The 27,416-nt window shown below is 54.4% G+C and overlaps 1 protein-coding gene across 5 annotated transcripts; it reads left to right on the top strand.

Annotated features, from left to right (window-relative positions):
- Positions 1–228: 228 nt before the first annotated feature.
- Positions 229–26,514, top strand: LOC116451184 (H(+)/Cl(-) exchange transporter 5). Of its 5 annotated transcripts, none has more exons than XM_032124355.1 (13): positions 229–289; positions 9,613–9,762; positions 15,572–15,723; positions 17,079–17,178; positions 18,471–18,655; positions 19,123–19,245; positions 19,683–19,889; positions 20,470–20,550; positions 21,211–21,753; positions 22,371–22,557; positions 23,684–24,082; positions 25,575–25,791; positions 26,144–26,514. In XM_032124355.1, the coding sequence occupies exons 2-13, from the start codon at positions 9,630–9,632 to the stop codon at positions 26,232–26,234; spliced, it is 2,418 nt and encodes an 805-aa protein (XP_031980246.1). In that variant the 5' UTR covers positions 229–289; positions 9,613–9,629; the 3' UTR covers positions 26,235–26,514. The 5 variants fall into 5 exon arrangements, with proteins under 5 accessions (XP_031980246.1, XP_031980241.1, XP_031980245.1 ...); XM_032124350.1 differs by lacking the exon at positions 229–289 and adding an exon at positions 7,513–7,764; XM_032124354.1 differs by lacking the exons at positions 229–289; positions 9,613–9,762 and adding an exon at positions 10,882–10,903.
- Positions 26,515–27,416: the final 902 nt, after the last annotated feature.

Raw genomic sequence — 27,416 nt, 5'->3', positions numbered from 1 at the left:
GGGCTTGGAGCAGCCTGGGACAGTGGGAGGTGTCCCTGCCCATGGCAGGGGGTGGGATGGGATGGGCTTTGAGGTCCCTCCCACCCCAAACCCTTCTGTGGCTCCGTGAGTCCGTGTGTGAAGTGCCAGCAGCCCCCCTGCTCCAGGTGCAGGGCTGACCCTGCTCCACAGCTCAGCCTGGGAAGGGCCCTGTGTCCTGGCTGGGCTTCCTTGCCTGAAACCCTCTTTCTCTTCCAGCAGCTCCAGGAAGTGCCAGAGTGGAGGCAGGAGCAGCTGATCCTTGGGAGAGGTACTGACACAGCTTGTTGGATGGATAAATGACCCTCTGGAATGGTCGCTGACCTCTCCGTGGGGGAATGCCGGTGCCGGGGGCAGAGAACGGGATGGGGCAGCACGGGGATGGGATTCCCTCCTGTGTGTCACTGCTGCAGTGCACAGGGATAGAGCTGGGGTCCCTCTGGGTCTGTTTGGGTGCTCAAGGGAAACTTGCCTCTGAAGGAGCCTCCAGGAATAGGCAGGGTGAGAAATAGAGCAGCTGGAATTTGGGAATCCTGGGATACTGTGTGTTCCCAGCCTCTCGGTGCTGTGAGCTTTGGGTCGTCCAGGCTTTAAAGCCTTCCTTAATCTTGGAGCTTGTTCCTCAGGTTTTTGCAGCCAGAATGAAATGAATGATTCAGCTTTTTACATCTGTTCAGAGCAGGTGTTTGTGGAATGCACACTTTGGGATTTTCCAGGTGTTGGTGGTTCTGTTCCAGGCTCAGGGGTCCGTGGGACAGGGCTGGGAGCACCCAGAGGCCGTGGAGGCGTGGCTGGCAGACAGTGCTGCTCCTCTGACTCCCTTTGTTCCCACAGGGACTCAAAAACAGGATTGTTTTTGTTTCCAAGTGCTGCATGGATGGTGCTTGTGTAGAATAGAGAATTGTTTTTAATTCTTTGGGATGCAGCAGCCAAATCATCTTCTGGCTGTGCTGGGCTGCCCCCTCTGGAGTGGCCCCCACCCTCTGCACAGGGCAGGGAATGGGCTGGGGTGTGTGACCAAACTTGGCTGCGCCAAAATGTCTTTTGAGGTTTGGATTTGGTTTGCCCAGGATTCTGTGGCATTGCCACTGAGGATTATTCTCCAGGAGCTGAAGTGGCTTGGGAGCAGCTCCCAGACAAAAGTGGGATGTTTACTGGAGCTCTCTTGTACCTGCCTCTTATGCTTTACTGTGCCCACTTTGGAAATCTCCTTTGGTCTCTGAGTGGACTCGGAACTCACACTCTTCAGCTGCCTGAACACTCAGAGGTTGGAAAATCACTGTGGGCCCTAAAATTCCAGAGCTCATTCCTCTGCCCTGTTTGTAGCAGGTTCTTGGGAAGCTGTGCCAGAGGTGCTTCTCCTTTCCCATGTCCCTCTGTGTACAGCTGTGCTGCTGCTCCCTGCTCTTGGCAACTCCTGTGCCTTTCAGACAGGGTAATGCTGAAGGAAAGATCTGATTTTCATCTCAGCACTTTCCTTGGTCCTTCTCCAGCATTATTTGTTCCATCCCATTTGGCCCGGGTTGTTTTTTGTTTAAAAAAACCCTAAGAAGCCACAAAGCTGGCAGTTGGGTGAGAAATGGGTCCACAGTGTGGATATTTCAGGCATCCTCAAGGATTCGTGTGTGCAGTGGCCCCACAGATGGAGGGGCTGCAGCCCCTTAGCTCTCAAGGAGCACCTGCTTCTTCTGCTCCTGTGCCTTGCATCCACCTTCACCCCCCCTTCCCCAAATCCCAGATGATTTCTTTCCCTCTGTCACAGTCCCTCATTTTCTTCTTCCATCCTTGTTGTGGAAGGTGGCACCAGCTGTGTCTCCAGCTGGATGTGGCTGCTGGTAAAGGAAGGCAGATTGGCCCCCAAATTCCTCACCTGGAGCATGTTCACAGAGTTCATCCATGCAGTATCCCACGTCCTTTGGGTGTTCTGGGAGTCGGCCAGGATGTCTGCAGCCCCAGGCTGCCCAGACAGGTGAGGGCTGGCACTGACTGACCTTGCCGTGGTCTGGTCACGGACTCATCCAGCAGGTTTGTCCAGCAGCTGGGATTCAGGTGTGAGTGGTTCTGTGCATCAGGCTTTTAATTGTTCCCTCTGGGATAACAACCCACTCGTGGTGGTGCAGCACAGCCTCACGTGCCAGTGCTTGTGAGGGACTGCGAGCCCTGGTTTTACAGATCACGGAATGCTTTGGGTTGGAAGGGACCTTAAAGCCCATCCAGTGCCACCCCCTGCCGGGGACAGGGGCTCCAGGTTGCTCCAAGCCCCATCCAGCCTGACCTTGGGCACTGCCAGGGATCCAGGGGCAGCCCCAGCCGCTCTGGGCACCCTGTGCCAGAGCCTGCCCACCCTCCCAGGGAACAATTCCTGCCCAATATCCCATCCAGCCCTGCTCTCTGGCAGTTTTAAGCCACCATTCCTTGCTCTCCATGGATGAATATGTGTTTTAGTTGGAACAAGGATGGTACAGTTGTCCCTGGAGCTTGGGAAGAGGAGCAAGCCTGGCTCAGCACTTTGGTCTGTCAGAGCAACTGGTGGCATTTTGGGGTGGGATACTTCCATCATATCCCTGATTTTCTTCTTAATAGTCCCTTTTCCTCTTCATGGCTTTTCCTGCTGAGTATTTGGACCCAGAAATGTCCCAGTTTGTGCTGTTGCTGGGTGGAAGGTGAGGTTGGAATGTGTGTCCTGGTTTGGGAGGAGGTTGGAACCATCCCTGGAAATTCAATGAGTCTGGAGAGTGACTCCAGTGCTGCTGTGCCAGCCTGTTCTGCCTCAGTGCTGTGGGGTTCAGAGCTGCTGCGCTGTGACCCAGCACTTCCAAAGGCCTGGCTTTATTCCTCCCTTCTTCAGGCACTTCTGTTTGTTTCTTAACCATCAACAAGGAAGGAGAGTTTGTAGTTCCGGTCAAGGAGGTGCCTGTGAGTGGAATGAGATCCTGTGGTTCGATAAAAATGTATAAGATCATCTCCTTGTTGTGTGCTGAGCAGCTGGGATGGATTTTGTGGAGAGGGAGGGCTTGGAAAGGTACCTGGTACCTGGTGTGCTCAGCTGTAATTCCCCCTGCAGTTGGCAGCAGCTCCGGGTCATCCATGTGGCTCCCCGGAGGCTCAGTAGCAGCCCTGGCCTGGGCTCTGGCTCTCCTCCCCTGACCCTCTCCCTTGCCTCAGGGAGGCTTTCCCAGGCTGTTCTCTCCTAGGATTTTATACAAGTTGGGTGTTTTATGATCTCTTTGTGCCTGAAAATCTCCTGTTAAACCTCCTGTAGCCCATATTTCAGTATTTTGGGGATTTTCGACCTTGCTGAGCAAGAGGCAGAGCTCAGATCTCCCCAAAATGAGTCTGGATCTGGTTCCATGTGGTGCTGTTTGGATTTTGGGGTGTGCTGAGAAGTGTCCCCTAGAAAGAACACCACAAGGAAGGTGTTCTGCTGGAAGAGATCCAGTGCTGGGCGTTCACAAAGCGTGGAATGACAGGTTTACAGTGGGGACTTGATGCAAGCGTGGCACTAAACTGGACTGTAAAATATAATTGGAAATATCTGTTGAAGTCTTGCTGTTGTAGCCATTATTAAAACAATAAAGGGAGGAAGGAAAGAAAAATGGGGAAAAAGAGATAATGTTTGAGCTGAGATGATATTTTATCAGTGGTTATTTGGTTTTTTTTTTTTTTTTTGTCTGGCACAGTTTTGGGCATCAGCTTTCTCTGTTAGATCTGTAACAGCAGATCCTTTTTCCTTTTGAATTCCAGGAAAATAACTAAACATAGCAGATATGGGAAGAATGGGATAAGTGTAAGGCACGTGATCCGAAGGTGTGGATCGTCTGTGTTGGTGAACGGATGGTGTGCCACTCCAGGAGGGACATTTATAACCTGGAAAGTGGAAATGAGCTTACAAAATACTACAGAACAAAGCCACAAACCAGTAACTCCCTTATTTGGGAAGTAGAGAGTTATCTTACTTGTTGTCCAGAGCAGCTGGGGCTGCCCCTGGATCCCTGGCAGTGTCCAAGGCCAGGTTGGATTGGGCTTGGAGGAGCCTGGGACAGTGGAAGGTGTCCCTGCCCAGGGCACAGAGACGAACTTTCAGGTCGCTTCCCACCCCAGGCATTCTGGAATTCCGTGGTTCTGGGTACTGACATCTTCTCACTTTGCATCCAGGCCATTTCCCAGCTGCTTCTGTGGTAGATGTGCCAGGGCTGTTCTCACACACTGCTGTGAACTGGGGTGAATCTGTGGGGCTGCACCCTGGGGACACTGTCCCAGAGAGAGGATGGAGAGAGGTCCTGAAGCCACTTTAATGCCATCTGGGAGCCCCTGAGCCCACTTCTCCTCAACACGGACCTTGGCTGTGCTCCTTGAGCACAGGCTGTGGACACCTCTCTTGGAAATTCATCCAAGGAGCAGCCTAACCCTGTAAGCAAACCAGGGCCTGTAGGGATGTCCTGCTCCCCAGAGCTCTCCTGGGGAAGGAGCTGGCCAAGGGGACACCTGTGGTTGTGACCCGGTTTAAGACTAGACATTTTGGCAGGAGGTGCCTTTGGAGCCTTCATCCAAGACTCCGGTGTTTTCAGGACGGAAGCAGTGCCGGATCAGCTCCGTGATGAAAACCAGCCCTGTTTATTCCGGCTGTTTCCCTCTGGGTCATGTGTTAGTCACACTCCTCCCGTGTGCCCGAGGGCTGGCGGAGCGGGCTGGCAGCTGGGTGGCTGGTGTGGACACCTGGGAGTCATCACTTCCCAGCCACACAGGTATGTTGGGAAAACAGAGTGATGCTGCTGCACGGAGCTGTGACACTGTCTTGGATTCCCAAAGAGGCTGGGAACGGTGCAGAAGCTGTTGTTGTGTTTCAGTATGGACACTGCTGTAAATAACTGGATCTAGTCTGGAAAATACAGTTCAGATTCCAGTAGCAACCTCCCCTCAACTGGTCACAAACTACCTGTGCATCTGGTCTTGGGCATTTTCATGTTGTAGTCAAAACATTAAGCAAAAAGAAAAGAAGCTGAAAGTAGTTGTGAGGAAGCTCCTGGGAAGAGGTGGCTGGACTGAGATTGTGGCTTTTTAAGTGAGAGCTAAAATGGTAATGACAGAAAGTTTAGGAGGAAAAAAAAGAGGTTTTGCGGTGAGACCAATGGATGGGGCAGATAGCAGTGAGTAACCAAGACATGTTCCTAACTGAGCTGTGATGTACCAGTGCTCCCAGCTCAGCTGGATTTGGCTAAACAACGTTTATTTTGGCTTTTGGGGGACTGGTGCTGGTTCTGAACAGGGCTGGCAGTGCCTTTGGGCACATCTGTGTGCTCACCTTGGTCTGTACCTGCTGCTGGAGCAGTTGCTGGGGTGGTTTTGGGATGGGGATGTTGCTGTTTGCCTCCATTTGGGTATTCCAGTGTCGGAGGGGCTCTGTGGAATGGTGGATTATTCCAGAGGAGGTGGGACTGGTGTGGATGTGAGGCCGTGGGCTCTGTGTGTCTGTGCATCCCGGGGTGGCAGTGAGTCAATCCCACAGCACCCTGTGTCAGCCCCGTGCCTGGGAAACCCAAACTGGCACAGGATTCATGCGCTGCTCTCTGCCGTGACCTGGTGACGGGTGCCAGCCCCTGTTACCCTGCTGGAGGGATGTCAGAGCAGAGCCTGAGGTATTGGCTCCCGGGCCCGTGTGAGTGCACGTCAGAGAGCAGCGAAGGAGCCCCGACCAAGCCCTAAAACAATGCAAGTCTTTGTGCTCAGCCTGTGTTGGTAGGATTCCCAGTTTCTCTCAAACCTCCTATTGTTCAGGCTGGCGTGGCCGGGCAGCCCTGGCCCCACACGAGCAGCATTCCCGGGATGTGTTTGTCTTTGCTGGAGCAGCTGCCGAGGGCGAGAGGCTGCCTGGAGAGGTCAGCCTTGTGCCGGGTCCAGCACAGCTCTGCGCCACTGGCCCGGGAGGGACAGCTGCTCCAGGATCCTGCTCCTGCACTGCTGGGAGCACCAGAGTCCTCCTTGGCCACCCCGAGAATGGAGCTGCCACGGAATCTTGGAGTGCTTTGGGTTGGAAGAGACCTTAGAGACCATCTACTGCCATGGGCAGGGACACCTTCCGCTATCCCAGGGTGCTCCAAGCCCTGTCCAACCTGGTCTTGAATATTCCAGGGATCTGGGGGCAGCCACAGCTTCTCTGGGCACCCTGTGCCAGGCCCTCATCACCCTCACAGGGAGGAATTCCTTCCCAATATCCCATCTGTCCCTACCCTCTGCTGGGGTGCAGCCAGTCCCCCTTGTCCTGTCACTCCAGGCCTGTGTAAATTTGGTGTAGTTTCCTCTCTACCGAAGCAGAGGCTGGTTGTGGTCCCTTCAGACAGCACAGGGAGCTGGAGGAGAGAATGGCTTGGAAAAATAACATTGTCTTGGAACTGCCTGTGGCAAATCATCAGCTCTTTTGTCACAGCATGGGGACACAGGGCTGGCCCCTCCCTGGGCTGTTGATTTGGCAGCAGAGCTGTGCATGAGGCTTCTCAGTCCAACTCCTCCTGCAGAGGGTTCCGTGTTTTGAGAGTTGGAATACAGCAAAATCCAAACCACCTCCCTCAGTTCACACAGAGATGGAGTTTCACCCTCATGGAGTCCCTTCCTCTGCTCAGGATGGGAAATGTGGGGATTTTTTGGTGTTGGTGGGAGCCTGTAGAGTGATGATGTTGCCCAGAGAGGTTGTGGACTCCCTGTCCCTGGAGGTGTTCCAGGCTGGGTTGGATGGAGCTTGGAGCAACCTGGAAGAGTGGAAGGTGTCCCTGCCCCTTGGGCTTTAAGGTCCCTTCCAACCCAAGGCATTCCAGGACTGAAAGGCTGGCTCTGCTGGCTCCCAGGAGTATTGACCCAACAGCCAAATGCTACATTTTTTTCTCCTTTACTTTCCTTTTTTTCCCAGTTACAATTGGCTCATTCTGCATTTTTTTCCTACTTTGTACACCAGTGGATCTGGTACTTGTGGGAAGGGATGTGCCTGAGAACCATGTGGGGCTGGGGGGGAAGGAGAGCCCTGAGTTGTTAAAGCTCAGCTTAGATTTGCTGATCTCTAAAAAACGCCCACTCATGTGATCCAGGGTTTTGGGTTCCCAGAGGAAACAGCCACCAGGTGGTAAGCGGGCTCCTTCCCGCAGTGGGAGCGACTCCAGAGGTGGCTGGTTGGGATTGCTGCCCGCTCCTGGCGGGGCTCTCCTGGTGCCGTGTCCGTGCTGCTGGAGCTGGGGTCGAGCCTCTCCTCTGACAGGGAGGGAAAAATGCTGTGGGAGCTTTTTCTGTGCTCTGACTGGGAAAGCCTCGAGCCTTTGGCTGGAAGGGCTGCTCCGAGCGTGGCAGTGCTCTCGGAGTCCCGGGCCCATTCCCTGGTGCCACGGTGGCACTGGGACAGGTGTTATGGTGAGACTGAGGGAGCCCGTCTGCTGGGTGACACCGAAGCCTGGAACTGAGAGAAAACCTTGGAATGCTTGGGTTTTGGATTGGAAATCGCAGCGAGGGCTGATCATCCCGGCAGGATGGCAGCGAGGCTCTGGCTTCCTGCTGCCAGCCCTGTCATCTGAGTCACTTCCAGGCGGTGTCGTGGGGACCCTGCCGGGTTCTGCTTTGCTGCTTCCCTTTCTCTGAGTGCCCTGGGGAACACCAGGACGGAGTAGAAGGGCGCAGGAGGTGGATGGGAGCCGCTGGAGGAGGTGGATGGGAGCTGCTGGAGGAGGATGGCATCACACGGGCGCTGGGGACACCGGGAGCCCTGGGGTATGTACGTGTGCTCCGGGGCCTCTGGCAGTGCCACGGCCTGTGCAAGGAGGCAGCTGGACAACTGGGGTAAAGGAACAACCAGAAAAGCATGAAAACAGTCTAGTTTTTATTTTATTTTGTTTTATTTCTTCTGCCTGGGAAAGCATCGCTTACCTGTAGAGGGAGTGTTTTGGTAAGAAAAAGTGTCTGAAACCTGTGTCTCTGGGGCTGCCAGGAGAAGTGAGCACGGAGGTAGCCTCCTGTGTGTCCTTCTTGTGCTGCCGGCTGTTCCCTGGGCTCTGCTGTGGCTGGAAGGTGCCGTGTTTGCTGCCGTGGTTTTGAGTTTTAAAGCTGTAAATGAGAAGCAGCTCGGGGCGGGACTGGGGGGAGCAGGAGGTGCCGTTGCTCCGGTTTCTGCTCCTCCAGCAGGGACTCCGGCTGCCCGGGCTGCAGGACCCGATGCTTTCTGTGCAAAGCAGAGAGGTTTGGATGGAATGTTGGGGAGAAATTGTTCCCTGGGAGGGTGGGCAGGCCCTGGCACAGGGTGCCCAGAGCAGCTGGGGCTGCCCCTGGATCCCTGGCAGTGCCCAAGGCCAGGCTGGACATTGGGGCTGGGAGCAGCCTGGGACAGTGGGAGGTGTCCCTGCCCATGGCAGGGGTGGGATGGGATGGGCTTTAAGATCCCTCCCAACCCAAACCACTCTGCGATTCTACAAGTGCAGAGATACTTTAACCCCATATCCCACATATTTACACACGCAGAGTCTTATTGGAAAATCCCTGTAAAAGCATGTTATGCTGCAAACGAGCCCCGAGACACGCGAGCACAGTTCCCTTAATTCTCTGCCAGGCTCGATGGGCCATCCCTGCCTCCTGGGCTGGGAGCTGGATCCACTGAGCTCCCTGGAAGCAGTTCACTGGAGGAGCACCACAGCACTTTAATGCCATTTAATTACTTTCATTGTTAGCTGGCAAATGCTAACTTTGAATTCCTGGGTTTCTCCAGGCTACGCTGTCTGTGTGCTCCCAGGGTGTGCAGCTGCTCATGTGCCTTCCCAAGCACACAGCTCCCCTCAGCTTCATCTTTTCCAGGATCTTCTGCAACAGTTTAATGAGAAAACACCGCTTACAAGTGAAGGAACATGGTGTTCCACAGTGTAAGGCTCAGCAAAGAGCGCCCTGTGCAGTGCCAAAGCTTTTTCTGTGTGCTGTGGTGGCTTTTTCTGTGTAATAAGGAAGAGTTTTCTGCAGAGTGTGTAATTCAGCCTGTTGGGAAGTGCTGGCTGGCGTTTTCCTTTCCTGGAGTAGGGCTGAGCTGGGTAGTTGGTTTCTCTCTTAATTCTCTGGAAAAAAGTGCACATGGCCAGCAGGGAGTCCAGGTGGGCAACCTGGCCTGGATCAAGAGCAGTGTGACCAGTAGGACCAGGGCAGTGCTTGTCCCTCTATGCTGGCAGCTCGTTATCCAAAATCCAGTTTGAGCCCTTTTCCAGTGGATTGATGAGTAGAGGATGGATGTAGGATCCCTGTTAGGGAAGGACTCTCCTCTTGGGTGGGCAATGGTTGCTGAACTTGTTCTTTGAGCCCCATTTCTGCCATGTTTGTGGCTCCCCAGGTGGGTTCAGAAGCTGTACTGGGACCTGCTCTTTGTTTCTGGCATGTGACACTACGAAATCTAGTGCAAGAGAATTGTAAAGCTGTTCCAAAACCTTGGAATTCCAGCCTGAGCTTCAGGTGACAGCACTGCACTCACCCTTCCCGTGGGAAGAGCAGTGCAGCCTCTGGGTCTCCAGGGTCAGGTGTCAGTCCAGTTGGGTTAGAAAATGAGTTTTCCTGCTTGTGCTCTAAAAAGCTTCTCTTTGCCCCCAGGTTTGGAAGCTCTGGCCATGGATCAGAAGGGCTATCGTCGGGGCAGCTTCCAGAGCGCCACCAGCGATGAGGATATGCTGGAAATCGCTGGAGCATCCATGGATTTCTCCATGGCAGACGACGACCCGCCGCTCGACAGGGAGATGGGAGGTAACACCCACAAGCTCTCCCCCCTTGCTGTTTTTCCTGATGGCTGTGGTTAGGGTTTCATGGTAATGTTTGCTGTGTGGATCCTGCTGGCCTCTGCCCGGGCTGGGTCTGGTGTTCCCTGGCACCAGGGTGAAGAGTTTGCAGGATTCTGTGCTGGATTGCATCCCCGTCCGTGTGGCTCCTGGGCTGTGACATGGAGCACATCCTCTGGCTTCAGGAGAGTCCTTCCTGGGGTTTTCCAAAGTAGCTGCTTCCAAAGAGAAGAGCTGGCAGTGGCAGGAGGGAGGGCTGTGAGTGCCGTGGAAGGGCAGCACTGAGCCATTCCTGGGGGGCTGTGATATGTCCCCTCCTTCCCCTCCCTTCTTCCTTATCTGTAATTTTGGAGGTTTTCTGTCATGGAGACAATCTCACAGTGTGGCAGCATGGAGGGATTTGGTGCTTCCCCTGCCACCCCTTGTCTGGCCAGAGGGTCTGCTCCTCCTCCTTGAGTCTGAGCTGTGGAATTCATGGAGAAGGGATGAATCCACATGGATCTGCTGAGCTCTGGGGAGTGGTTGCCCTGGGTGAGGCTCTCTCTGTTGACAGGGTGCTCCAGTCCTCAGGGAGGTGACACTAAAGTAAAAGAGGAAATTTTAAAGGGGGAAGAGCTCCTTGCCCAAGCGTCAGTTTCAGTTCTCCCTGGGAACTTCCCCTGCTGACTTCAGATGTTTGCTGGCAGATGTTTGGGTGCCAGGTGTGAAACCTGAAGCTGTGGGATTTAGCAGTGATGGATTTATTCTGCATCTTAAATTAAAAACGAAATTAAAAATTGAAGTGGGAGCCTTGAGCTGGCTCATCTCCCCTGCTTTCTTCACCCGCCTTCCTCCTTGACCTCAGACAGAGCCCGGAGCTTTTATCAGTGAGACCAAAGTCCAAGTGGGGAGGGTGCAGAGGTTCAGCCTCCCAGACAATTTGTGAGTGACAAGTTATCACCAGCAAATTGGAGCCCGAGGAACTTAATCACCAGCCCCTTTGAGCTCTGTGTGCGTTGAATAAGGGCCAGATAAAGGCTGCTCATGGGGCTGTCGCTGGGAGAGCCTTTGAGGTCTGGCTGTGCCCGGAGGACAAAAGAAAAATCCAGTGCCTGCCTGCTGGAAAGACAGTGAGCATGGGAGTTACTCAGCAAGGAAAATGTCAGCGGGTGGGAAAAGAAAGGGGTTTGTCTGTCAGTGCAGCAGTGACTGACCCACCGCTGTCAGGAGGCTGTTGTTAAATGTGTTCTCCTGTGCTGCATCGTGACTTGGGACAGAGCTTTGGGAATGGGCTGCAGAGCAGGGAGTGTGCCAGGCTGGGGTGCCAGGAGCAGGTTGGACGGGGCTTGGAGCCACCTGGGATAGTGGAAGGTGTCCCTGCCCATGGCAGGGGGTGGAATGGGATGGTCATTAAGGTCCCTTCCACCCCAGGCCCCTCTGTGACTCCATGAGCTGAGGTCAGAGTGCCTGGGCTACCCCAAAGCCTGATCTCGGGTGTTTGTGAGCACAAACAGGATTTATTTAGCAGCAGGTGTTTTCCCAGCTCTCTGCAGCTCCCAGTCTGCAGCACAGCAAACTGGTGTTAGTCCTGGGGAATCCCTTCTTGCAGAGAAAATGTCCCGGGTGCTGCTGAAGTGGCTCCACTCGCTGCTCTGGGATTCCCCATCCCTATGTCCCTCCTGCGAGCCTGACCCTCTCCTCGCTCCGGTCCTGCCCCTCGGTGTGTGCAGGGGCTGGCTCTGGTGGCACTGTCCCTTGGTGTGTGCAGGGGCTGGCTCTGGTGGCACTGTCCCTCGGTGTGTGCAGGGGCTGGCTCTGGTGGCACTGTCCCCTCGGTGTGTGCAGGGGCTGGCTCTGGTGGCACTGTCCCCCCTCGGTGTGTGCAGGGGCTGGCTCTGGTGGCACTGTCCCCCCTGATGTGTGCAGGGGCTGGCTCTGGTGGCACTGTCCCCCCTCGGTGTGTGCAGGGGCTGGCTCTGGTGGCACTGTCCCCCCTGATGTGTGCAGGGGCTGGCTCTGGTGGCACTGTCCCCCCAGGTGTGTGCAGGGGCTGGCTCTGGTGGCACTGTCCCCCCTGATGTGTGCAGGGGCTGGCTCTGGTGGCACTATCCCCCCAGGTGTGTGCAGGGGCTGGCTCTGGTGGCACTGTCCCCCCAGGTGTGTGCAGGGGCTGGCTCTGGTGGCACTGTCCCCCCTCGGTGTGTGCAGGGGCTGGCTCTGGTGGCACTGTCCCCCCTCGGTGTGTGCAGGGGCTGGCTCTGGTGGCACTGTCCCCCCTGATGTGTGCAGGGGCTGGCTCTGGTGGCACTGTCCCCCCAGGTGTGTGCAGGGGCTGGCTCTGGTGGCACTGTCCCCCCTCGGTGTGTGCAGGGGCTGGCTCTGGTGGCACTGTCCCCCCTCGGTGTGTGCAGGGGCTGGCTCTGGTGGCACTGTCCCCCCAGGTGTGTGCAGGGGCTGGCTCTGGTGGCACTGTCCCCCCTCGGTGTGTGCAGGGGCTGGCTCTGGTGGCACTGTCCCCCCTCGGTGTGTGCAGGGGCTGGCTCTGGTGGCACTGTCCCCCCTGATGTGTGCAGGGGCTGGCTCTGGTGGCACTGTCCCCCCAGGTGTGTGCAGGGGCTGGCTCTGGTGGCACTGTCCCCCCTGATGTGTGCAGGGGCTGGCTCTGGTGGCACTATCCCCCCAGGTGTGTGCAGGGGCTGGCTCTGGTGGCACTGTCCCCCCTGATGTGTGCAGGGGCTGGCTCTGGTGGCACTGTCCCCCCTCGGTGTGTGCAGGGGCTGGCTCTGGTGACACTGTCCCCCCTCGGTGTGTGCAGGGGCTGGCTCTGGTGACACTGTCCCCCCTCGGTGTGTGCAGGGGCTGGCTCTGGTGGCACTGTCTCCCCTCGGTGTGTGCAGGGGCTGGCTCTGGTGACGGTGCCGGTGACGCCAGGAGTGGGGAGGGCTCAGTGGAGCCCGGAGGAGGAGGAGGATGCCCGGAGTGCCGCTGTGAGCCCCGGGAATGGCCCCCTGAGCCCGGCCATGGCACCGACCTGCCCCCGGAGCTGCTCCTGCGGGACGGGGAGCGGCTGAGCCCGGGAGCGGCTGAGCCAGGGCGAGGAGACCCTTCCGGGGAGGAGAAGGAGATGTGAGCCGAGGGGAGTGTGTGCCTGTGTCCATGTGCCCGGCACGCTGTGGGGCTGCTGGCAGCGGCTCCGGGGCCGGGATGAGGGTGCTGGGTCAGGCTGGGTGGGCTGCAGGGGTTCTGGTGTGTAATGGGTGTTTGTTTGCTGTCTCTCCCCTGCGAGCCCCCTGCTTTGCTGGGATTTGCTGGAGCAGGGAAGCAGCGGCGGAGCTCTCCAGGTGCAGGACAGTCAGCAAACGCTGTGGCTTTGCAGGGTGGCACATGGCACAGCACCAAGTGCAGCCTGGTTTTCCTGAGCCCGGCAGGGCCTGAAGTGGGGCATTAATTGACCCCTTCTGGGGGTGATCAAAACACTGAGAAATCTCTGTTTGAAATGAGCTGTAACAGGGGTGCTTTCCACTCGCTGTGTCGGGCATGGAATTTGGCTTGGAGATATGGACGTTACAATCAGGGAGATCTGTGCAATCATCTTGGATGTGTTTTGGCAGGGCATCACTGAGCTCATTTTCCTCCTTTATTCCTATCTGGGAATCCTAGGATCTTTGATTTGCAGCAAGCTGAGGCAGGAAATATGATCTTTATAAATATTTATGGCTGTCAGCCATTTTATAGTTCTGGATTACCCCTGGAAAAAATATAAAGATGTTTTCTCATCATCTGTCAAATGAACAATTGTGTGTGGCTGGAGGCCTTGGGATTCTCCTTTGGGAATAGAAATGCTGGTGCTGTAGGATGGCAGGCTGGGCTGAGCAGGGATCCTGGGGAGCAGGATCAGGCTCCAAACTGCACCTGCCTGGTCTGGAGATCACAGGGGCTGTGCCTGGGGGACTGCGGGTGCCGTCAGGGTCTTGCTGGGGGCACCAGGACTTGGAGCCCCTCTGTCATTGCAGCTCTGTGCTTGCTGTGCCTCAGGGTCTGGTTCCTGGTGCTCCATGACAAGCTTTGAGCTGGGAGAGGGTTCCCAGGACAGCTCAAAGTCGCTGGTCTGGGCAGTTATTCCAGGAGAGTGAGCATGGAATGTGCCTGATCTCATCTTCTTGCGGCAAATGCTTCTCAGAGTGTTCTATTAGCTTGGTCGAGCTCTCCTTCATTAATACTTTTCTTTAGAACAGCTGTATCTTTTATCTTTAGAAAGATTATGGTAGATAGGCCAAAAAAAAAGACAAGGAATAACCAGTGAGATGCTGCTGCCTGCAGCACGGAGACAGGAATGGTTGGGGTGCTTCTGGGAGAGGTGGTCATTCCTGGGGGAGCAAACCCAGCTCCTGCTCTGGGCTGCAGGTGGGACTTGCTCAGGTGACTGGGATGAGGCCTCTGTTTGTTCCTGGGGTAGCTCTTGTGTCCTTGGAGCAGCACCAGCCCGGTGGCAGGAGGAGTTCCAGGCACTTCAGTGTTCCCCGTGCTCCACCTGCTCCTGTTGTGGTCAGGATGGTTTATTCAAGGAGATTCTGATCCATCAGATTGAGGGAACAGCATCTAGGATTTCCAGTGGGGATATTTTAGTGGGGAAGTCTCTGGAAGCCCTGATACTAATTCTGTATTTCCAAGCTTCTGGTCTCAGAAATGCTGTTAAAACCAGAGATCCCTCATGGAAAACGTGCCCCGTTTTCCTCCCAGTGCAGCTGGGGCTCACGGCCTGTGTACTCAGCATTTGGAAGAGCTTTGGAGAACTCCACCTTTTTTTGTCCCAAGTGAAGCGAGGAGCTGTTTTAAGTGGGTTATTTTGTGGTGGTTGTCAGTTCTGTACATGACTCATCTTGTTTTCCTGCAGCTGTGGCAGTCTGGGAGATGGGCTTGGGAAGACTTCACAGCTCTTTTCCCTTCCTGCCTCAGATGATGGGGCAGAGGGCAGCTCTTTGAATTCCTTATTTTTCCCATCTGGAGACACCTTTGCCCCCGTGATATCTGCAAGCTAAATATGCTCAGGTATCAACCATTATCCTTCTGCCAGGGACTTTTAACCCTCCTCTTCCCCTCACCTTTCAGTTTTGACTGGGTTTTGGGTTTTGCTCATCTGTTTTTCCCTCTGGATGGCTGCAAACACGTATTGTCTTCCAGAGCCAGAATTTTGGGAATGTACACCCAAGCTGAGCATCATTTTCCATGGGCTGGAGCAGGTTAAACAGGAGGCCCAGGGGTTTGGCTAAATTCTCACCTGAGGAGGCTGCAAGTCCCAGTTTGGTGTTTTCCCCAGCCCCCACTTGATACCACTTTTTGCTTTCCAGGCCCCACTGGATGCTTTGCTTTCCCTGTTTCCCTCCTCCCGTCCATGCCTTCCTGCCCATCCTGCTCTCATCCTTGCCACATCCACCTGGTTCACCCTTCAGCTCTGTTGGAAGTCCTAAATATTCCTTTTCTCCTCTCCCTCTCCCATCTGCTTGCCTCAAACAGCAAAATATCCTTGTGGCACGTCCTGGATTTAGGGAGAAGTCACCATTTATATGCTGGTGGTGATTTACTTTGGTTTGAACCCCCAGTCTCCAGGTGAGCTGCTGAAGCTGGGAAGGGCACAGATCACCTGGGAACATGTGCCTGTGCTGTTCAGCTCAGGGGACACCTCAGTAGCTCTTTATTTCCACTGAAAGCTCCAGTTTTCCTCCTAAATGAGTTTTGGTTTTTTATAAAAAGAGGGGAAACTGAGAAATGCTCAATTTTCCCCCTTCCTTCCCCACCAGGCTTTTCCTCATATAATGGAGGAGGGATGAACGGCACGAGCACCATGATGGATTTCCTGGAGGAGCCTCTTCCTGGCGTGGGCACCTACGAAGATTTTAACACGATAGACTGGGTGCGAGAGAAGTCCAGGGATCGGGACAGGCACAGGGAGGTAAAAACTTCTGCTCCTCCTCGCTGGCTCTGAGTGCAGGATAAGGAATGTGTGACTCTTGCTGGGGTAGGGAGGCACTTCCTAGAGACCCCTGGGATGGAGGGACGGCCCTTAGGATGGGAGCTGAGGGTTCTGTTTGAGGAAAAGGAGCTCTGGATCCAACGTGTTGCAGTTCATTGGTTGCTGCTTCTCTTTGGAGGGCTTTGATTTGTTTGCAGTGGGGCCTTTGGAGCACAAAACCAGCCTGGTTTCCTGCTCTCACAGTTGCACTGGTGAATGGTGCTCTTTCTGTGGGGATTTCGTGCTTGAGAAGACTGAATGCAATTCTTCCAGAACTCCTTCCCAGTACTTCACCGCTCTGCAATTAAAGGAATCTGCTCAGAATGCAAGGGGGGCTTTAGCTGAAATACCCATGTCCCCAGCCTGCTCCTGCCTTGCTGGCAGCACTCTTGCAGGGTGGTGACTGAACTCAACTTGTCTATTTGTTTGCCAACATATTCTTTATTTTTTTCCCTGAGTGTCACAAAACAACTTGTGTCTTACTGACAGAGCCCAGGCAGAACACAGACCCTGCACAAATACAGGAAATAAATAGAATGCCCCAGTCTGGGTGAGTGCAGATCCAGCCAAGGGGACAGAATTCCAGAGAAAAACCCAACCAACGCTCATCCAGGCAGAAAGGATTCTTCTTGCATGTATTCCTCATTTTGGGGTGTTAGTTGTGTCCATCAATGTGCCTTTTTATCTGGGAATAATAGTGGTGAGCTGGAATGTTTCCCTTTGGAGAGCCAGCCAGGCACACAACGGCTGTTCTGTCACCCTTTGTCTGCCTGTCAGGAGCAGTGAGACTGACAGCCCTCAGCCATCCTGGGGCATCTGGGACAGGGCTGAGTCCCACTCCCCACTGCCACCAGTGCCTGCTTCCCAGCTGGACCGTTCCTCTCTGCTGGCATTAAATCTGTGACCCCCTCATGTCCGTTTCCTTGGGACTCTGGCACAGGGTGCCCAGAGCAGCTGTGCCTGCCCCATCCCTGCAAGTGTTCCAGTCCAGGTGGGACGGGGCTTGAAGCAGCCTGGGATAGTGGAAGGTGTCCCTGCCCATGGCAGGGGGTGAGACTGGGTGATCTTTAAGGTCCCTTCCCACCCAACCCCTTCTGGGATTCCGTGATCCTTGATCCATTCTCCTGCGCCTCCCGCCCAGCGCTGCACCAGCTGTAGGAGCAGCCACTGTCAGATGATTTACTCTCCCCCCTCAAAGCAGAGTGACAGTGTCCCCAAGTAGTTTTGGAGCATTCACACCACAGTGGATCAGAGTCCTCATGGATTTCTGTTTCTTTCTGCAAACCCTTTCCCAGATCACCAACAGAAGCAAAGAGTCCACCTGGGCACTGCTGCACAGCGTGAGTGATGCCTTCTCTGGCTGGCTCTTGATGCTCCTCATTGGTTTGTTGGCAGGTGAGAGCAAACCTCCAGGTAAAGCCAATTCCTGCACTGCAGCATCAGGATCCATTCATCCCCAAGGCCTGGCAGGTCCCTGGAGCAGCGGGATTTGGGAGTGAGGACACCAAGGGCTCTGCTGCTGCCTTTTAATTCACGGGGAGTTATTTTAAAGTGCTTTGAGGCTGTGTTTGTGCAAAACCAAAATACAAAACTGATGCTCACAAGTGTCCTGGACACTGCTCTGGCTCTGTTGCTGGTACAGAACTCTGAAATAAATAAAAAACATTCATTAAAGCAGAGCTGATCAAAATGCTGGGAATGTCTGTGCCGAATGCTCCTCGTGGGTACTGAAGGGATTAATGCCAGGGGTTGCCAGCAGGAGTTTCTTGCTTTTAGGGGGTTTTTCCTTCTATACTTAGATATAAGAAGTGAGAGGTGTTGCTTGGAAGTCAGGTGTCTTTCAGAATTCAGCTGGCTGAGACCTTTTAAATTACTTAGGAACAAACTTTGGCCCCAGGGCAGCAGGAATAAATCACTTGGATACAAATCTTCCCGATAGGAAGCAGCAAGCATCTGTCATGAGGGATGGAGTGAAATCCTCTGTTAATGTTTACCCAGGAAGGCCAGTTGGTCATTAACTGGGGGATTTGCTGAATGTTTATTGCAGCCTCTGGAGCTTGTACTGCCACTTGCTCCTGTGGATCAGAGGTCCCTGGCCTCTGCCTCCTTGTTGTGGGGGTTTTGGTCACAAAAGTGACTTGAAGATTCCTCCTAAAACCTGCCTTCCCTTCTGTGCTGGCTCTGCTTGCCTTGTTTTGTTTGGCACAGTTGTAACTTTCCCCTCCTTTATTTTTCTTTTTTAAAATTAGGGTTGGAAATGTTTTCTCCAAATTCAGAGTTATTCCTGTCACAGTGTCGGTGGTGTTGGTGCAGCTCCTGCATCCTGGTGACACACTTTGTCTGAGTCCCCCAGGAATGTGGGACATCCCTCTCTGCCCTCACTGCTGCTGTGCTGCATTTAACAAACAGTTATTGAGAAGAATTAATTGCTGGTGATGCGGGGGGGGTTGAACACAGCCTCTGAAATATCATCAGCCATGCTCTGTTTCCTGACCTGCTCTTTTCAATATATTGAAATTATTCCAAAATTAGGCAAATCCTCTGGTTTAGCTCTCCATAGTTGTAGACAGAGCACCACACTGCTCTGTGTGTTGGGAGGTGAGTCAGAAATTGGTGGGGCAGACTGTGACCGTCAGGTGTTTGAGTCTGTTCATTAAATTATTTGGGGTTTTTTCCCTTTAAACTAGGTTCCTTGGCGGGTCTGATCGACATCTCTGCCCACTGGATGACGGATCTGAAGGAAGGAGTTTGTTTGGCAGGGTTCTGGTTCAACCATGAGCACTGCTGCTGGAAGTCCAACACCACTTTCACCGACAGGGACAAGTGTCCCGAGTGGAAGAGCTGGTCCCAGCTCATCCTTGGCCATGGAGAGGTGATGTGTGCCCAGAACTGGTTTTGCTGCTGAATTCCCTGTTTGCCCAGCTTGTATCACCCCTGGGGTGATGGGATGTAGATGCCAGGAGTCCAAGCTCTGGGTGGTTCAGTGGTTCATCGCTGGGGTCCTCAAGGGGTGTCAATAAACAAATGTTTTGGGTGTTGTCCTTGGGGGGGATGGGGTGAGGCAAAACACTGCTCCCCTTGCAGGTGCAGCGTGTCCCTGCTGTGTCCAGGGTGTGCTGTTGGAGGGTGTTTTGCCCATGAGCGTTTTGGGGGAATGCCATGATTGGTAACCCAGCGAATGGAGCCTGTCCTTGAAACCTCAGACTTAGGGCAGGTCTCTCCATTTCTAGCTGATGACTCTGGGATGACCTGCTCATTCCTGGTGCTCACTTCAGTGCCCAGGTTTGCTGTGGTTTCAGTTGAAACCATCTGATTTGGGCAATTTTCTCTGCGTTTCAGGGGGCCTTTGCGTATATCCTCAACTATTTCATGTACGTTATCTGGGCCTTGATGTTCTCCCTCCTTGCTGTGCTCCTTGTGAAGGGCTTTGCTCCCTATGCCTGTGGCTCAGGGATCCCAGAGGTGAGTGAGAACGAGAGGGGGTTGTTTTTCACGTGGGGTAGGGATCCGCCATCCAAAATTTCCATGTACATGCTATGGAATAATTTCTCCCACTTTAGATGATGGCTTAATACGTCGGTGTTTTTCCAGGCTGTTGCTGAAACACGTCTAGTACTAAAGTCTCCATGCAGTCCCTTGAAAAAATCAGATGTTTTGGCGTTGCTGCAGGAGGCACTGCTTAGGTGTTCCTCCAGCAGGGGTAGTGGCCTGAGGGAAGGACTCGATGGCTGCTTCTGCCTGTGCATGGAGAGAGATCTTTATGGACTCTCTCACTTTTGATAGCTCAGGGCGACTCTGAAAGCTCTAGGGAAGGGCAGGATTGGGAACGCCCAGTAAACCAGGAGCTCTGACCAGGGCTTGAATGAAAGCCTGTAGAGCTTTGTGTGCTTGACTTCCAGATCAAAACTATCTTAAGTGGTTTCATCATTAGAGGCTACCTGGGCAAGTGGACGCTGGTCATCAAAACCATCACCCTCGTGCTGGCCGTGTCCTCGGGGCTGAGCCTGGGCAAGGAGGGGCCCCTGGTCCACGTCGCCTGCTGCTGTGGGAACATCCTGTGCCACCTCTTCACCAAATACCGCAAGAACGAGGCCAAGCGCAGGGAGGTGCGTGGGGACACCGGCCTGGGGAGGGCGAGCGGGGCTGGGGCTCTGGGGCTGAGGCTGCAGGGTTCTGTTCTGGGGTAAATGGTTCTGTTTTGGCGTGTTCTGGTGTGCCAGTGTTGGCCAGTTTACCTTCTGCTGAACCAAACCGGGCAGAACCCTCTGGGTGAGCTGGCAGGGTTTGGGGGGCCCCACAGCACCTCCAGTTACACTGTGGACACTGCTGGGACACAGGGGCAGTGTGAGATGGGAAAAGTCGGGGTGTTGTGGGAGGTGAAATTGCTGCCGTTGTGTTGTGCTGATGCTTTACCTAAGGTGGATCACCTGGAACAGCAGAGGAAGTTGCCAGCTTTGCCACTTTGCTGGTTTGGTGCTGGGACTGTTGAAATGCTAACACTGATTTTTTTTGGAGCTCCTTCTTAGGGAATTGGCTCACTCCACCTTTTCCCTGCTGTCTTAAAGCAGGTCAAACCTGGCTGACTGTGCTGTAGATAAATGTTGTACAAATTTAAGTGAAGACAAACCAAAAACGGGGGATGTTTGGGAGGGCTGAGCAGTCTGAGTGCCTCTGTGTGTCCCTCAGGTGCTGTCAGCAGCGGCTGCCGCCGGCGTGTCCGTGGCTTTTGGAGCTCCCATCGGAGGAGTGCTCTTCAGCCTGGAGGAGGTAACCTTGGAATGCTGCTTTAGAGCAGACCTTACCCTGTGGGTTAAAAACACAGCCCATGGAGAAACTCCTCCTGATGTCCAGCCTGAAGCTCCCCTGGCACAGCTTGAGGCCATTTTCCCTTGTCCACTCTCCTGACAGCTGTGTCCCAGGGTACCTGGGAACAAACTTCTCTGGTTTATCAATCCTCTTTTCTTCCCAAGGACCACCTAATCCTTAATCTGCTGATCTAGATTTGAAAGGATCATTGCTGTTTAGCTCAGGGGAGTACCAGGATGGATTTCAGAGGAGGGCAGGGATGGATTTGCTCAGCTGGGCAGTAGTTGGTGGCGGTGATGGCAAGTGCTGCTGTTTGGTACTTTGGACCTTGCAGAGCCACAGAATTCTCTGCATTCAGCTCCTGGCTGATGTGTAACAGCTTTTATTACCTGAGTGAGTCGCTCCAGGGGTCACGGAGGGCACGTGCTGCAGTGGAAGTGTGCAGGCCAGGGCCCATCCCAGGCGCTGCAATCCCCATTGAACCGCAGCTCCACACCAAGCCTGGGGTGCTTGGCTGGAGAGCAGGGAATGAGCACATGGATCTCTGTCCTGGCTTTACTCCCTGCACTGGGGTCGTGCTAAGTGGTCCAGTGACCAAAGGTGCTTTGTTCTTCCCTTCAGGTGAGTTACTACTTCCCCCTGAAGACCCTCTGGCGCTCCTTCTTCGCCGCGCTGGTCGCTGCCTTCACCCTGCGCTCCATCAACCCCTTCGGCAACAGCCGCCTCGTGCTCTTCTACGTGGAGTTCCACATGCCATGGCATCTGCTGGAGCTGGTGCCCTTCATCCTGCTGGGAATATTTGGTGGGCTCTGGGGAGCTTTCTTCATCCGCAGCAACATCGCCTGGTGCAGGCGGCGCAAGACGACGCGGCTGGGCAAGTACCCGGTGCTGGAGGTGTTTGTGGTGACGGCCATCACGGCCATCCTGGCCTTCCCCAACGAGTACACCAGGATGAGCACCAGTGAGCTGATTTCGGAGCTCTTCAACGACTGTGGGATTTTGGACTCGTCCCAGCTCTGCGAGTACGTGAATGATTTCAACAGCACCAAGGGGGACGATCTGCCCGACCGCGCCGCCGGCCCCGGCGTGTACACGGCCATGTGGCAGCTGGCACTGGCCCTCATCATGAAGGTCTTCATCACCATCTTCACCTTTGGCATGAAGGTGAGGGTTGCCTGTAAAGCAGCTCATGTTCTTCCCATGCTCTGCAGGGCCCGCAGAGTTTTGTTTCCTCCCTAAGCAGACCTGTGTCCCCCCAGGCTCTGTCAGAAGGAGACAGACTGCAGTTGTTTGTCCTGCTGCTCGTACCTGAGGGCAGTAAAAACCCTCCAGCCTGAGTGTGGGCACCAAATGCAGTCACAAAACTGGTGCCTCAGGGCTCCACATCCTGTTTTCTAGACACAGAATGCTCCTAAATTGTCCTGCCTCAAGCTTTTTTGATAAATACGTGATTTAGATGCAACAGCTAATTGCAAAGCAATCAGTGTCTTAATTTGTAAATGCTTAATTGGAGCTGTTCCTTGCTCAGATGGTCTGGAAGTTGTTTGGTGCAGCATCTGGAGCTGCAGGCGTAGTTCCCAGGTGTGAGCTTTCCTGCAGTGGATGGAGCTGATGGATAGTTCTTATGGCCCAGCTCACTGCAGGGGCATTGGACTAGATGACTTCTCAAATGTCCCTTCCAGCTCAGCCCCAGCAAAGCCTCTGCCTCCCTCAGGTTGGAGGTTCCATCACTGCTCTGCGCCGTGCCGGGGCTCTGGTGCTCACTGACCCTGTTCCCACAGGTGCCCTCGGGGCTCTTCATCCCCAGCATGGCCGTGGGGGCCATCGCGGGCCGGCTGCTGGGGGTGGCCGTGGAGCAGTTGGCCTTCTACCACCACGACTGGGCCATCTTCAGCGGCTGGTGCAGCCAGGGGGCCGACTGCATCACCCCCGGCCTCTACGCCATGGTGGGCGCCGCCGCCTGTCTGGGTAAGCTGGGGCTGGGCTGGGGCTGGGCTGGGGCTGGGCTGGCCACATGAAGAGGGGTGTGGTGGGTGAATGGTTGGACCCCCTGATCTCAGAGGTCTTTCCCAGCCTTAATCATTGAAGCAAGGAATGGTTTGGGCTGGAAGGGACCTTAAAGATGATCTCGTTCCACGCCGTAGCGACTCTGTGGCTGAAGAGCTGTGGTTGTGGCCGGCCATCAGAGCTGGTGTCACCTCAAGAACCCCAGGAAAGGCTGTAATAGAAGGTGCCATGTGCTCCTTGTCCTGGTGGTGTTCTTTTGCCATCCCCAGCCTGGTGCTGGGCACGGCAGGCTGCAGTGGGGAGCTCCTGAGTGGGAGCCAGAACAGTTGAGGCTGCCCAGGAACTTCAGTTTTCCTGTGGGGTTTTAATTAATTTTACTTCCTGTTCTGGCCTTAAATCTTGTGATGCAATTCTGCTTCTAAGTGCTCTGTTTTCTCGTAACACTTCTTCCCCTTGGCTGAGTTGGAGAGACTGGGTGCATGTGACTGAACTTCACTTTCACAATTTCCAGTCTCCTCATCCATGGAATAATATGTTTAACTCCTAAGGGACTACTTCACCAGGAGAAACTCTCCTCTAAAAACGTGCCACCAAACCCCATCTTTGGCCTTTTTAGAGGGGATACACCTTGTTTGAGCAACCCAATCCAGTGGAAGGTGTCCTTGCCTGTGGCAGGGGTTGGAATGAGATAGGCTTGAAGGTTCCTTCAAACCCAGACCCTTCTGGGATTGTTTGTATGGAAGATAAATGCACTTTGACTTCATTAATGGTTCTGTTTGCTGCTGGGCAGCACTGAAGGGCCAGTGCCCCTTTAGGGAATGGGTATGGGAGCAAAACTCCTGTAAAATACTTGGGAGTAGCTCTGGGACTTGAATCTCGAGAACATAATTAAAACATGCCAAGACAAAACCACGCAGAGACCTGGGGCTCCATCCCAGGGCTGGTGCTGTGGCAGGGACCGAGGTTTCAGTGCTGCTCTGATTGTGCTGGACGGGGCAGTCCAGCTGTGCTGGCAGCAGCCCCTCTCCAGAGGTGGGCACTGCTGTGACACGGTCCCAGAGTGACCTGAGGCGCGCTGTGTTGGCAGGGGGCGTGACCCGCATGACCGTGTCGCTGGTGGTCATCATGTTCGAGCTCACCGGGGGGCTGGAGTACATCGTGCCCCTGATGGCCGCAGCCATGACCAGCAAGTGGGTGGCCGATGCCATCGGCCGGGAGGGCATCTACGACGCCCACATCCGCCTGAACGGATACCCCTTCCTGGAGGCCAAGGAGGAGTTCTCGCACAAGACGCGGGCCATGGACGTGATGCGGCCGCGCAAGAACGACCCTCCCCTGACGGTCATCACGCAGGACAGCATGACCGTGGAGGACGTGGAGACCATCGTCACCAAAACCACCTACAGCGGCTACCCCGTGGTGGTGTCCCGGGCGTCCCAGCGCCTGGTCGGGTTTGTCCTCCGGAGAGACCTCATCATTTCCATCGGTAAGAGGGCACGCTGCCCACGTGGCTGTGCTGGCATTGGTAGTGCCAGCTGTCCCCGACTGAGGAGGCCACACGCCCTGCTGCTGGTGGCTGGGCCAGCATCCCTGAGCAGTGTGGGCTCTGCTAGCAGCGGAGGTGAAGGACAGGGTGGCTTGTCACAGGATCGTGGCATCATTGAGGTTGGAAAAGCCCTCCAGGATCATTGAGTCCAACCTGATCCTCACCTTGTCACCAGCCCAGAGCACTGAGTGCCACATCCAGGTGTTCCTAGGACACCTCCAGGGATGGGGACTCCAAACCTCCCTGGGCAGCCCCTGCCGATGTTAGTGAGCTTTCCTGTGAAGAAATTCCTCCTGGTGTCCAACCTGAGCCTCCCCTGGCACAGCCTGAGGCTGTGTCCTCTTGTCCTGTCACTGGTTGCCTGGGGCAATACGGAATAAAATACAGGAACGAGTGCATTAGGATATCGTGTGCATTGCCTGCCTCCTGTGGTACCACCATGTGTTCCTGCACTTGTGTTCCTTGGAATCTCCAGGGATTCATCCAGAGTGGTCCTGTCCCCAAGCTGTGCACACTGAGGCACAGGATGGGATTTGGGTTTTCATGATCAAATATCCCAAATATTCTGAAGTGTTCTGAATATCCAGCCTGGTGTTTGGGCTGCCAGACCTGCCCCTTCCCAGGAGGTCTTGGAATGCTGGTTATCAGATTGCAGCGTGGCAGGTACCCACAGTGCTTGTGTGTGCACTGCTCTGCAGCTCTGAGGGATGGCCAGTACTTGACTTGTTTTCCATTCCTGACCCTGATGACGTCCACGGAGCCTGTGCCAGTCGTTAAGTGCTTTGAAATAGTCCTTTAACTGCTCTGCATGGGACCCAAATCAGTGACTCATAAAAGTACAGAGCATTTTATTTACCTCCTCTAAAAACTGGGAAGTTAAAAGTTCTCCAGACCTTGTATTTACCTGGCCAGAGCACAATGAGGTGCAACAGCCTCAGCTTTGGGCAAAGCATGTGCTTATCCCGCCCCTGCAGTGGAACTTTGGAGATCCTGGAGGTTGTGCCAGGTAAAGGAGTGACAGGACAAGACCTGAAGTTGTGCCAGGTGAGGTTTAGGTTGGATATTGGGGAAAATTTTTTCATGGAAAGGGTTGTCCAGCCCTGGCCCTCCACAGGTGGTGGAGTCCCCATCCCTGGAAGTGTTCAGGAAACACGTGGATGTGGCACTGGAGGACATGGCTTAGTGGTGACCATGGTGGTGGTGCTGGTGGACAGTTGGACTTGATAGTCTTAAAGGTCTTTTCCAACCTTAATGATTCCATGATTCTCTTGGAAGAAAGGCTGGAAACTCATCACACCCTCCTGGGGTGGGAACAGCTCTGGTGAAGGGAAGGAAAGGACTCCTAAGGCCATTAAATGTGAGCAGAGGAAAGGGAATGCTTTTCTGTTTGGAAAGGGAAAGGAGTGCTGATATTCGATCAAATACTTTCCAGAAAACGCCCGGAAGAAGCAGGATGGGATCGTGAGCACCTCAGTTATTTGTTTCACTGACTACTGTCCCCCCCTGCCTCCGAGCTCCCCGTCTGTGCTGAAACTCAGGAGCATCCTGGACCTCAGTCCCTTCACGGTGACGGACGAGACGCCCATGGAAATCGTGGTGGACATATTCCGCAAGCTGGGGCTGCGCCAGTGCCTGGTCACTCACAACGGGTGAGAGCCCTGGGAGCCCGGGGCAGAGCCTCCTCTGTGCCCGGCAGAGGGGGCGGCACTGGGATCCCTCTGGGGCGGGATGCGGGGCCGCTTCTGCCCTGGCCGGGGTGGTTGTGGCAGCCCAGCTCCAAGCCCCAGTGTCCAACCTGGCCTGGGACTCTTCCAGGGATCCAGGGGCAGCCAGAGCTTCTCTGGGAGCCTGTGCCAGGGCCTGCCCACCCTCAAAGGGTGTCATACTTTCTGTGGGGTGTCACTTTGAATCCCAAAAGACTCTTCAGCGCCTGCAAGGGGTTCGAGTGGCCCTGCTGGGGTCCCTCCTGAGGGTGCACTAAAATCGTGTTTTGTTTTCCAGGAAGCTGCTGGGGATCATTACCAAAAAGGATGTACTAAAGCACATTGCACAGATGGCCAACCAGGACCCCAACTCCATCCTCTTCAACTAGAGGCAGACTGTAGGGATTGTGTGTCACACACACCTGGAACTTTCTAGCCCATCCTGGGTAGACTTTCCTATTTTTACTGAGACCACAGAACTGTTTCCAGCGTTTTCCTCCATGGAGTGAAGATATTTTTTTTTTTTTCTACCAGATAACCAATTGCACTACGGAATCTGTGGAACATGATCTTCTTTTTAGAAGAAAAAAAAGAGACTTTATTTACGTTGCTTTTGTGAAGTTGCATTGGAAAGATTCCATGAAGGAGTAAAAGCAGAATGTTAGAGAATTGTATTTCCTCCTCGTCTTTTGTTGGAAGTGCTGTTAGGAACGTGGGGAGGAAACGCCAAGGTGTTTGTGCACTTGCAGAGGTGTGGAAGGAGCAGGATGGTTTTCCCACAGTGTTCAGGTGGTGGCAGAGGGACAGGGCTGGGCTCAGGGCGGTGTATTCCCAGTTGGCCACTTGGGAAAAATCACAGCCTTGCAAAGCCAAAATGGGGGAGAGAAAAATAAAATTTGGCTGGCTGAGGCTGCTTGGCTGAAAGAAGGAAAAAAAAAATCCCAAACCAACCCCCCCCAGATCAGATCTCCTTAAAATTGGGCCCAGTCTCTGACGGGGAAGATGCTGGTTTTGATTAATTAGTGAATGTATTAATTACTCTGCCACTGCCTGTCAGGAGAACCCCGAGGAGGAGGCGGGAAGGAGTCCTCAGGTGTCTTCCCATCCTGCTCCCTTTCTCAGATCCATGCCCAAGGATTCCTTCTCCTTGATTTCCCCTGAGCACGTCACTAAAACCCCAGAGGCCGAGTCTGAAACTCGTGCCCTTCCCCAAACCCGGCAGGGCTGGACATTGCCCAGCGGCTCCTGCTCACCCTGTCCCACTGCAGAGCCCCGTGCCTGGGGCCAGATGCTGTTCCCTGCTCCCTCCCCTCCCTGGCTCCCAGCTGGAGGATTCCCAGTGTGGCACTGCTCCAGGTCTCCTCTGGCCAACATCTGTGCGAGAAACCCTTCCCAGCCCCCTCGGCCCTTGGCGCTCCTCAGGCCCTGTCCCAGCGCTGACCGAGTGATTTTCCTGTTAATAAAACTGTGCCCATTTACTGGGATTCGGGAGGCTTCTGGATGCCTTGGGAGGCTGATGCTGCTCATCCTGGCCTCAGCTGTTGGTGGTCCTTGATAAACCTGTTCGTGGG

Source organism: Corvus moneduloides, chromosome 14 (genome assembly GCF_009650955.1).
Source record: "Corvus moneduloides isolate bCorMon1 chromosome 14, bCorMon1.pri, whole genome shotgun sequence".
NCBI classification, from domain to species: domain Eukaryota; kingdom Metazoa; phylum Chordata; class Aves; order Passeriformes; family Corvidae; genus Corvus; species Corvus moneduloides.
Note: the sequence above shows the minus strand (reverse complement) of the source record. Positions and strands in the feature narration are given on the sequence as shown.

Bases quoted from the DNA above. Each gene is read 5' to 3' on its own strand.
- LOC116451184 (XM_032124350.1), top strand. From the start codon at position 7,725: ATGGCATCACACGGGCGCTGGGGACACCGGGAGCCCTGGG. The intron at 20,551-21,210 runs GTAACCTTGGAA...TCTTCCCTTCAG, and splicing joins TGCTCTTCAGCCTGGAGGAG to GTGAGTTACTACTTCCCCCT. The intron at 22,558-23,683 runs GTAAGCTGGGGC...CTGTGTTGGCAG, and splicing joins GGGCGCCGCCGCCTGTCTGG to GGGGCGTGACCCGCATGACC.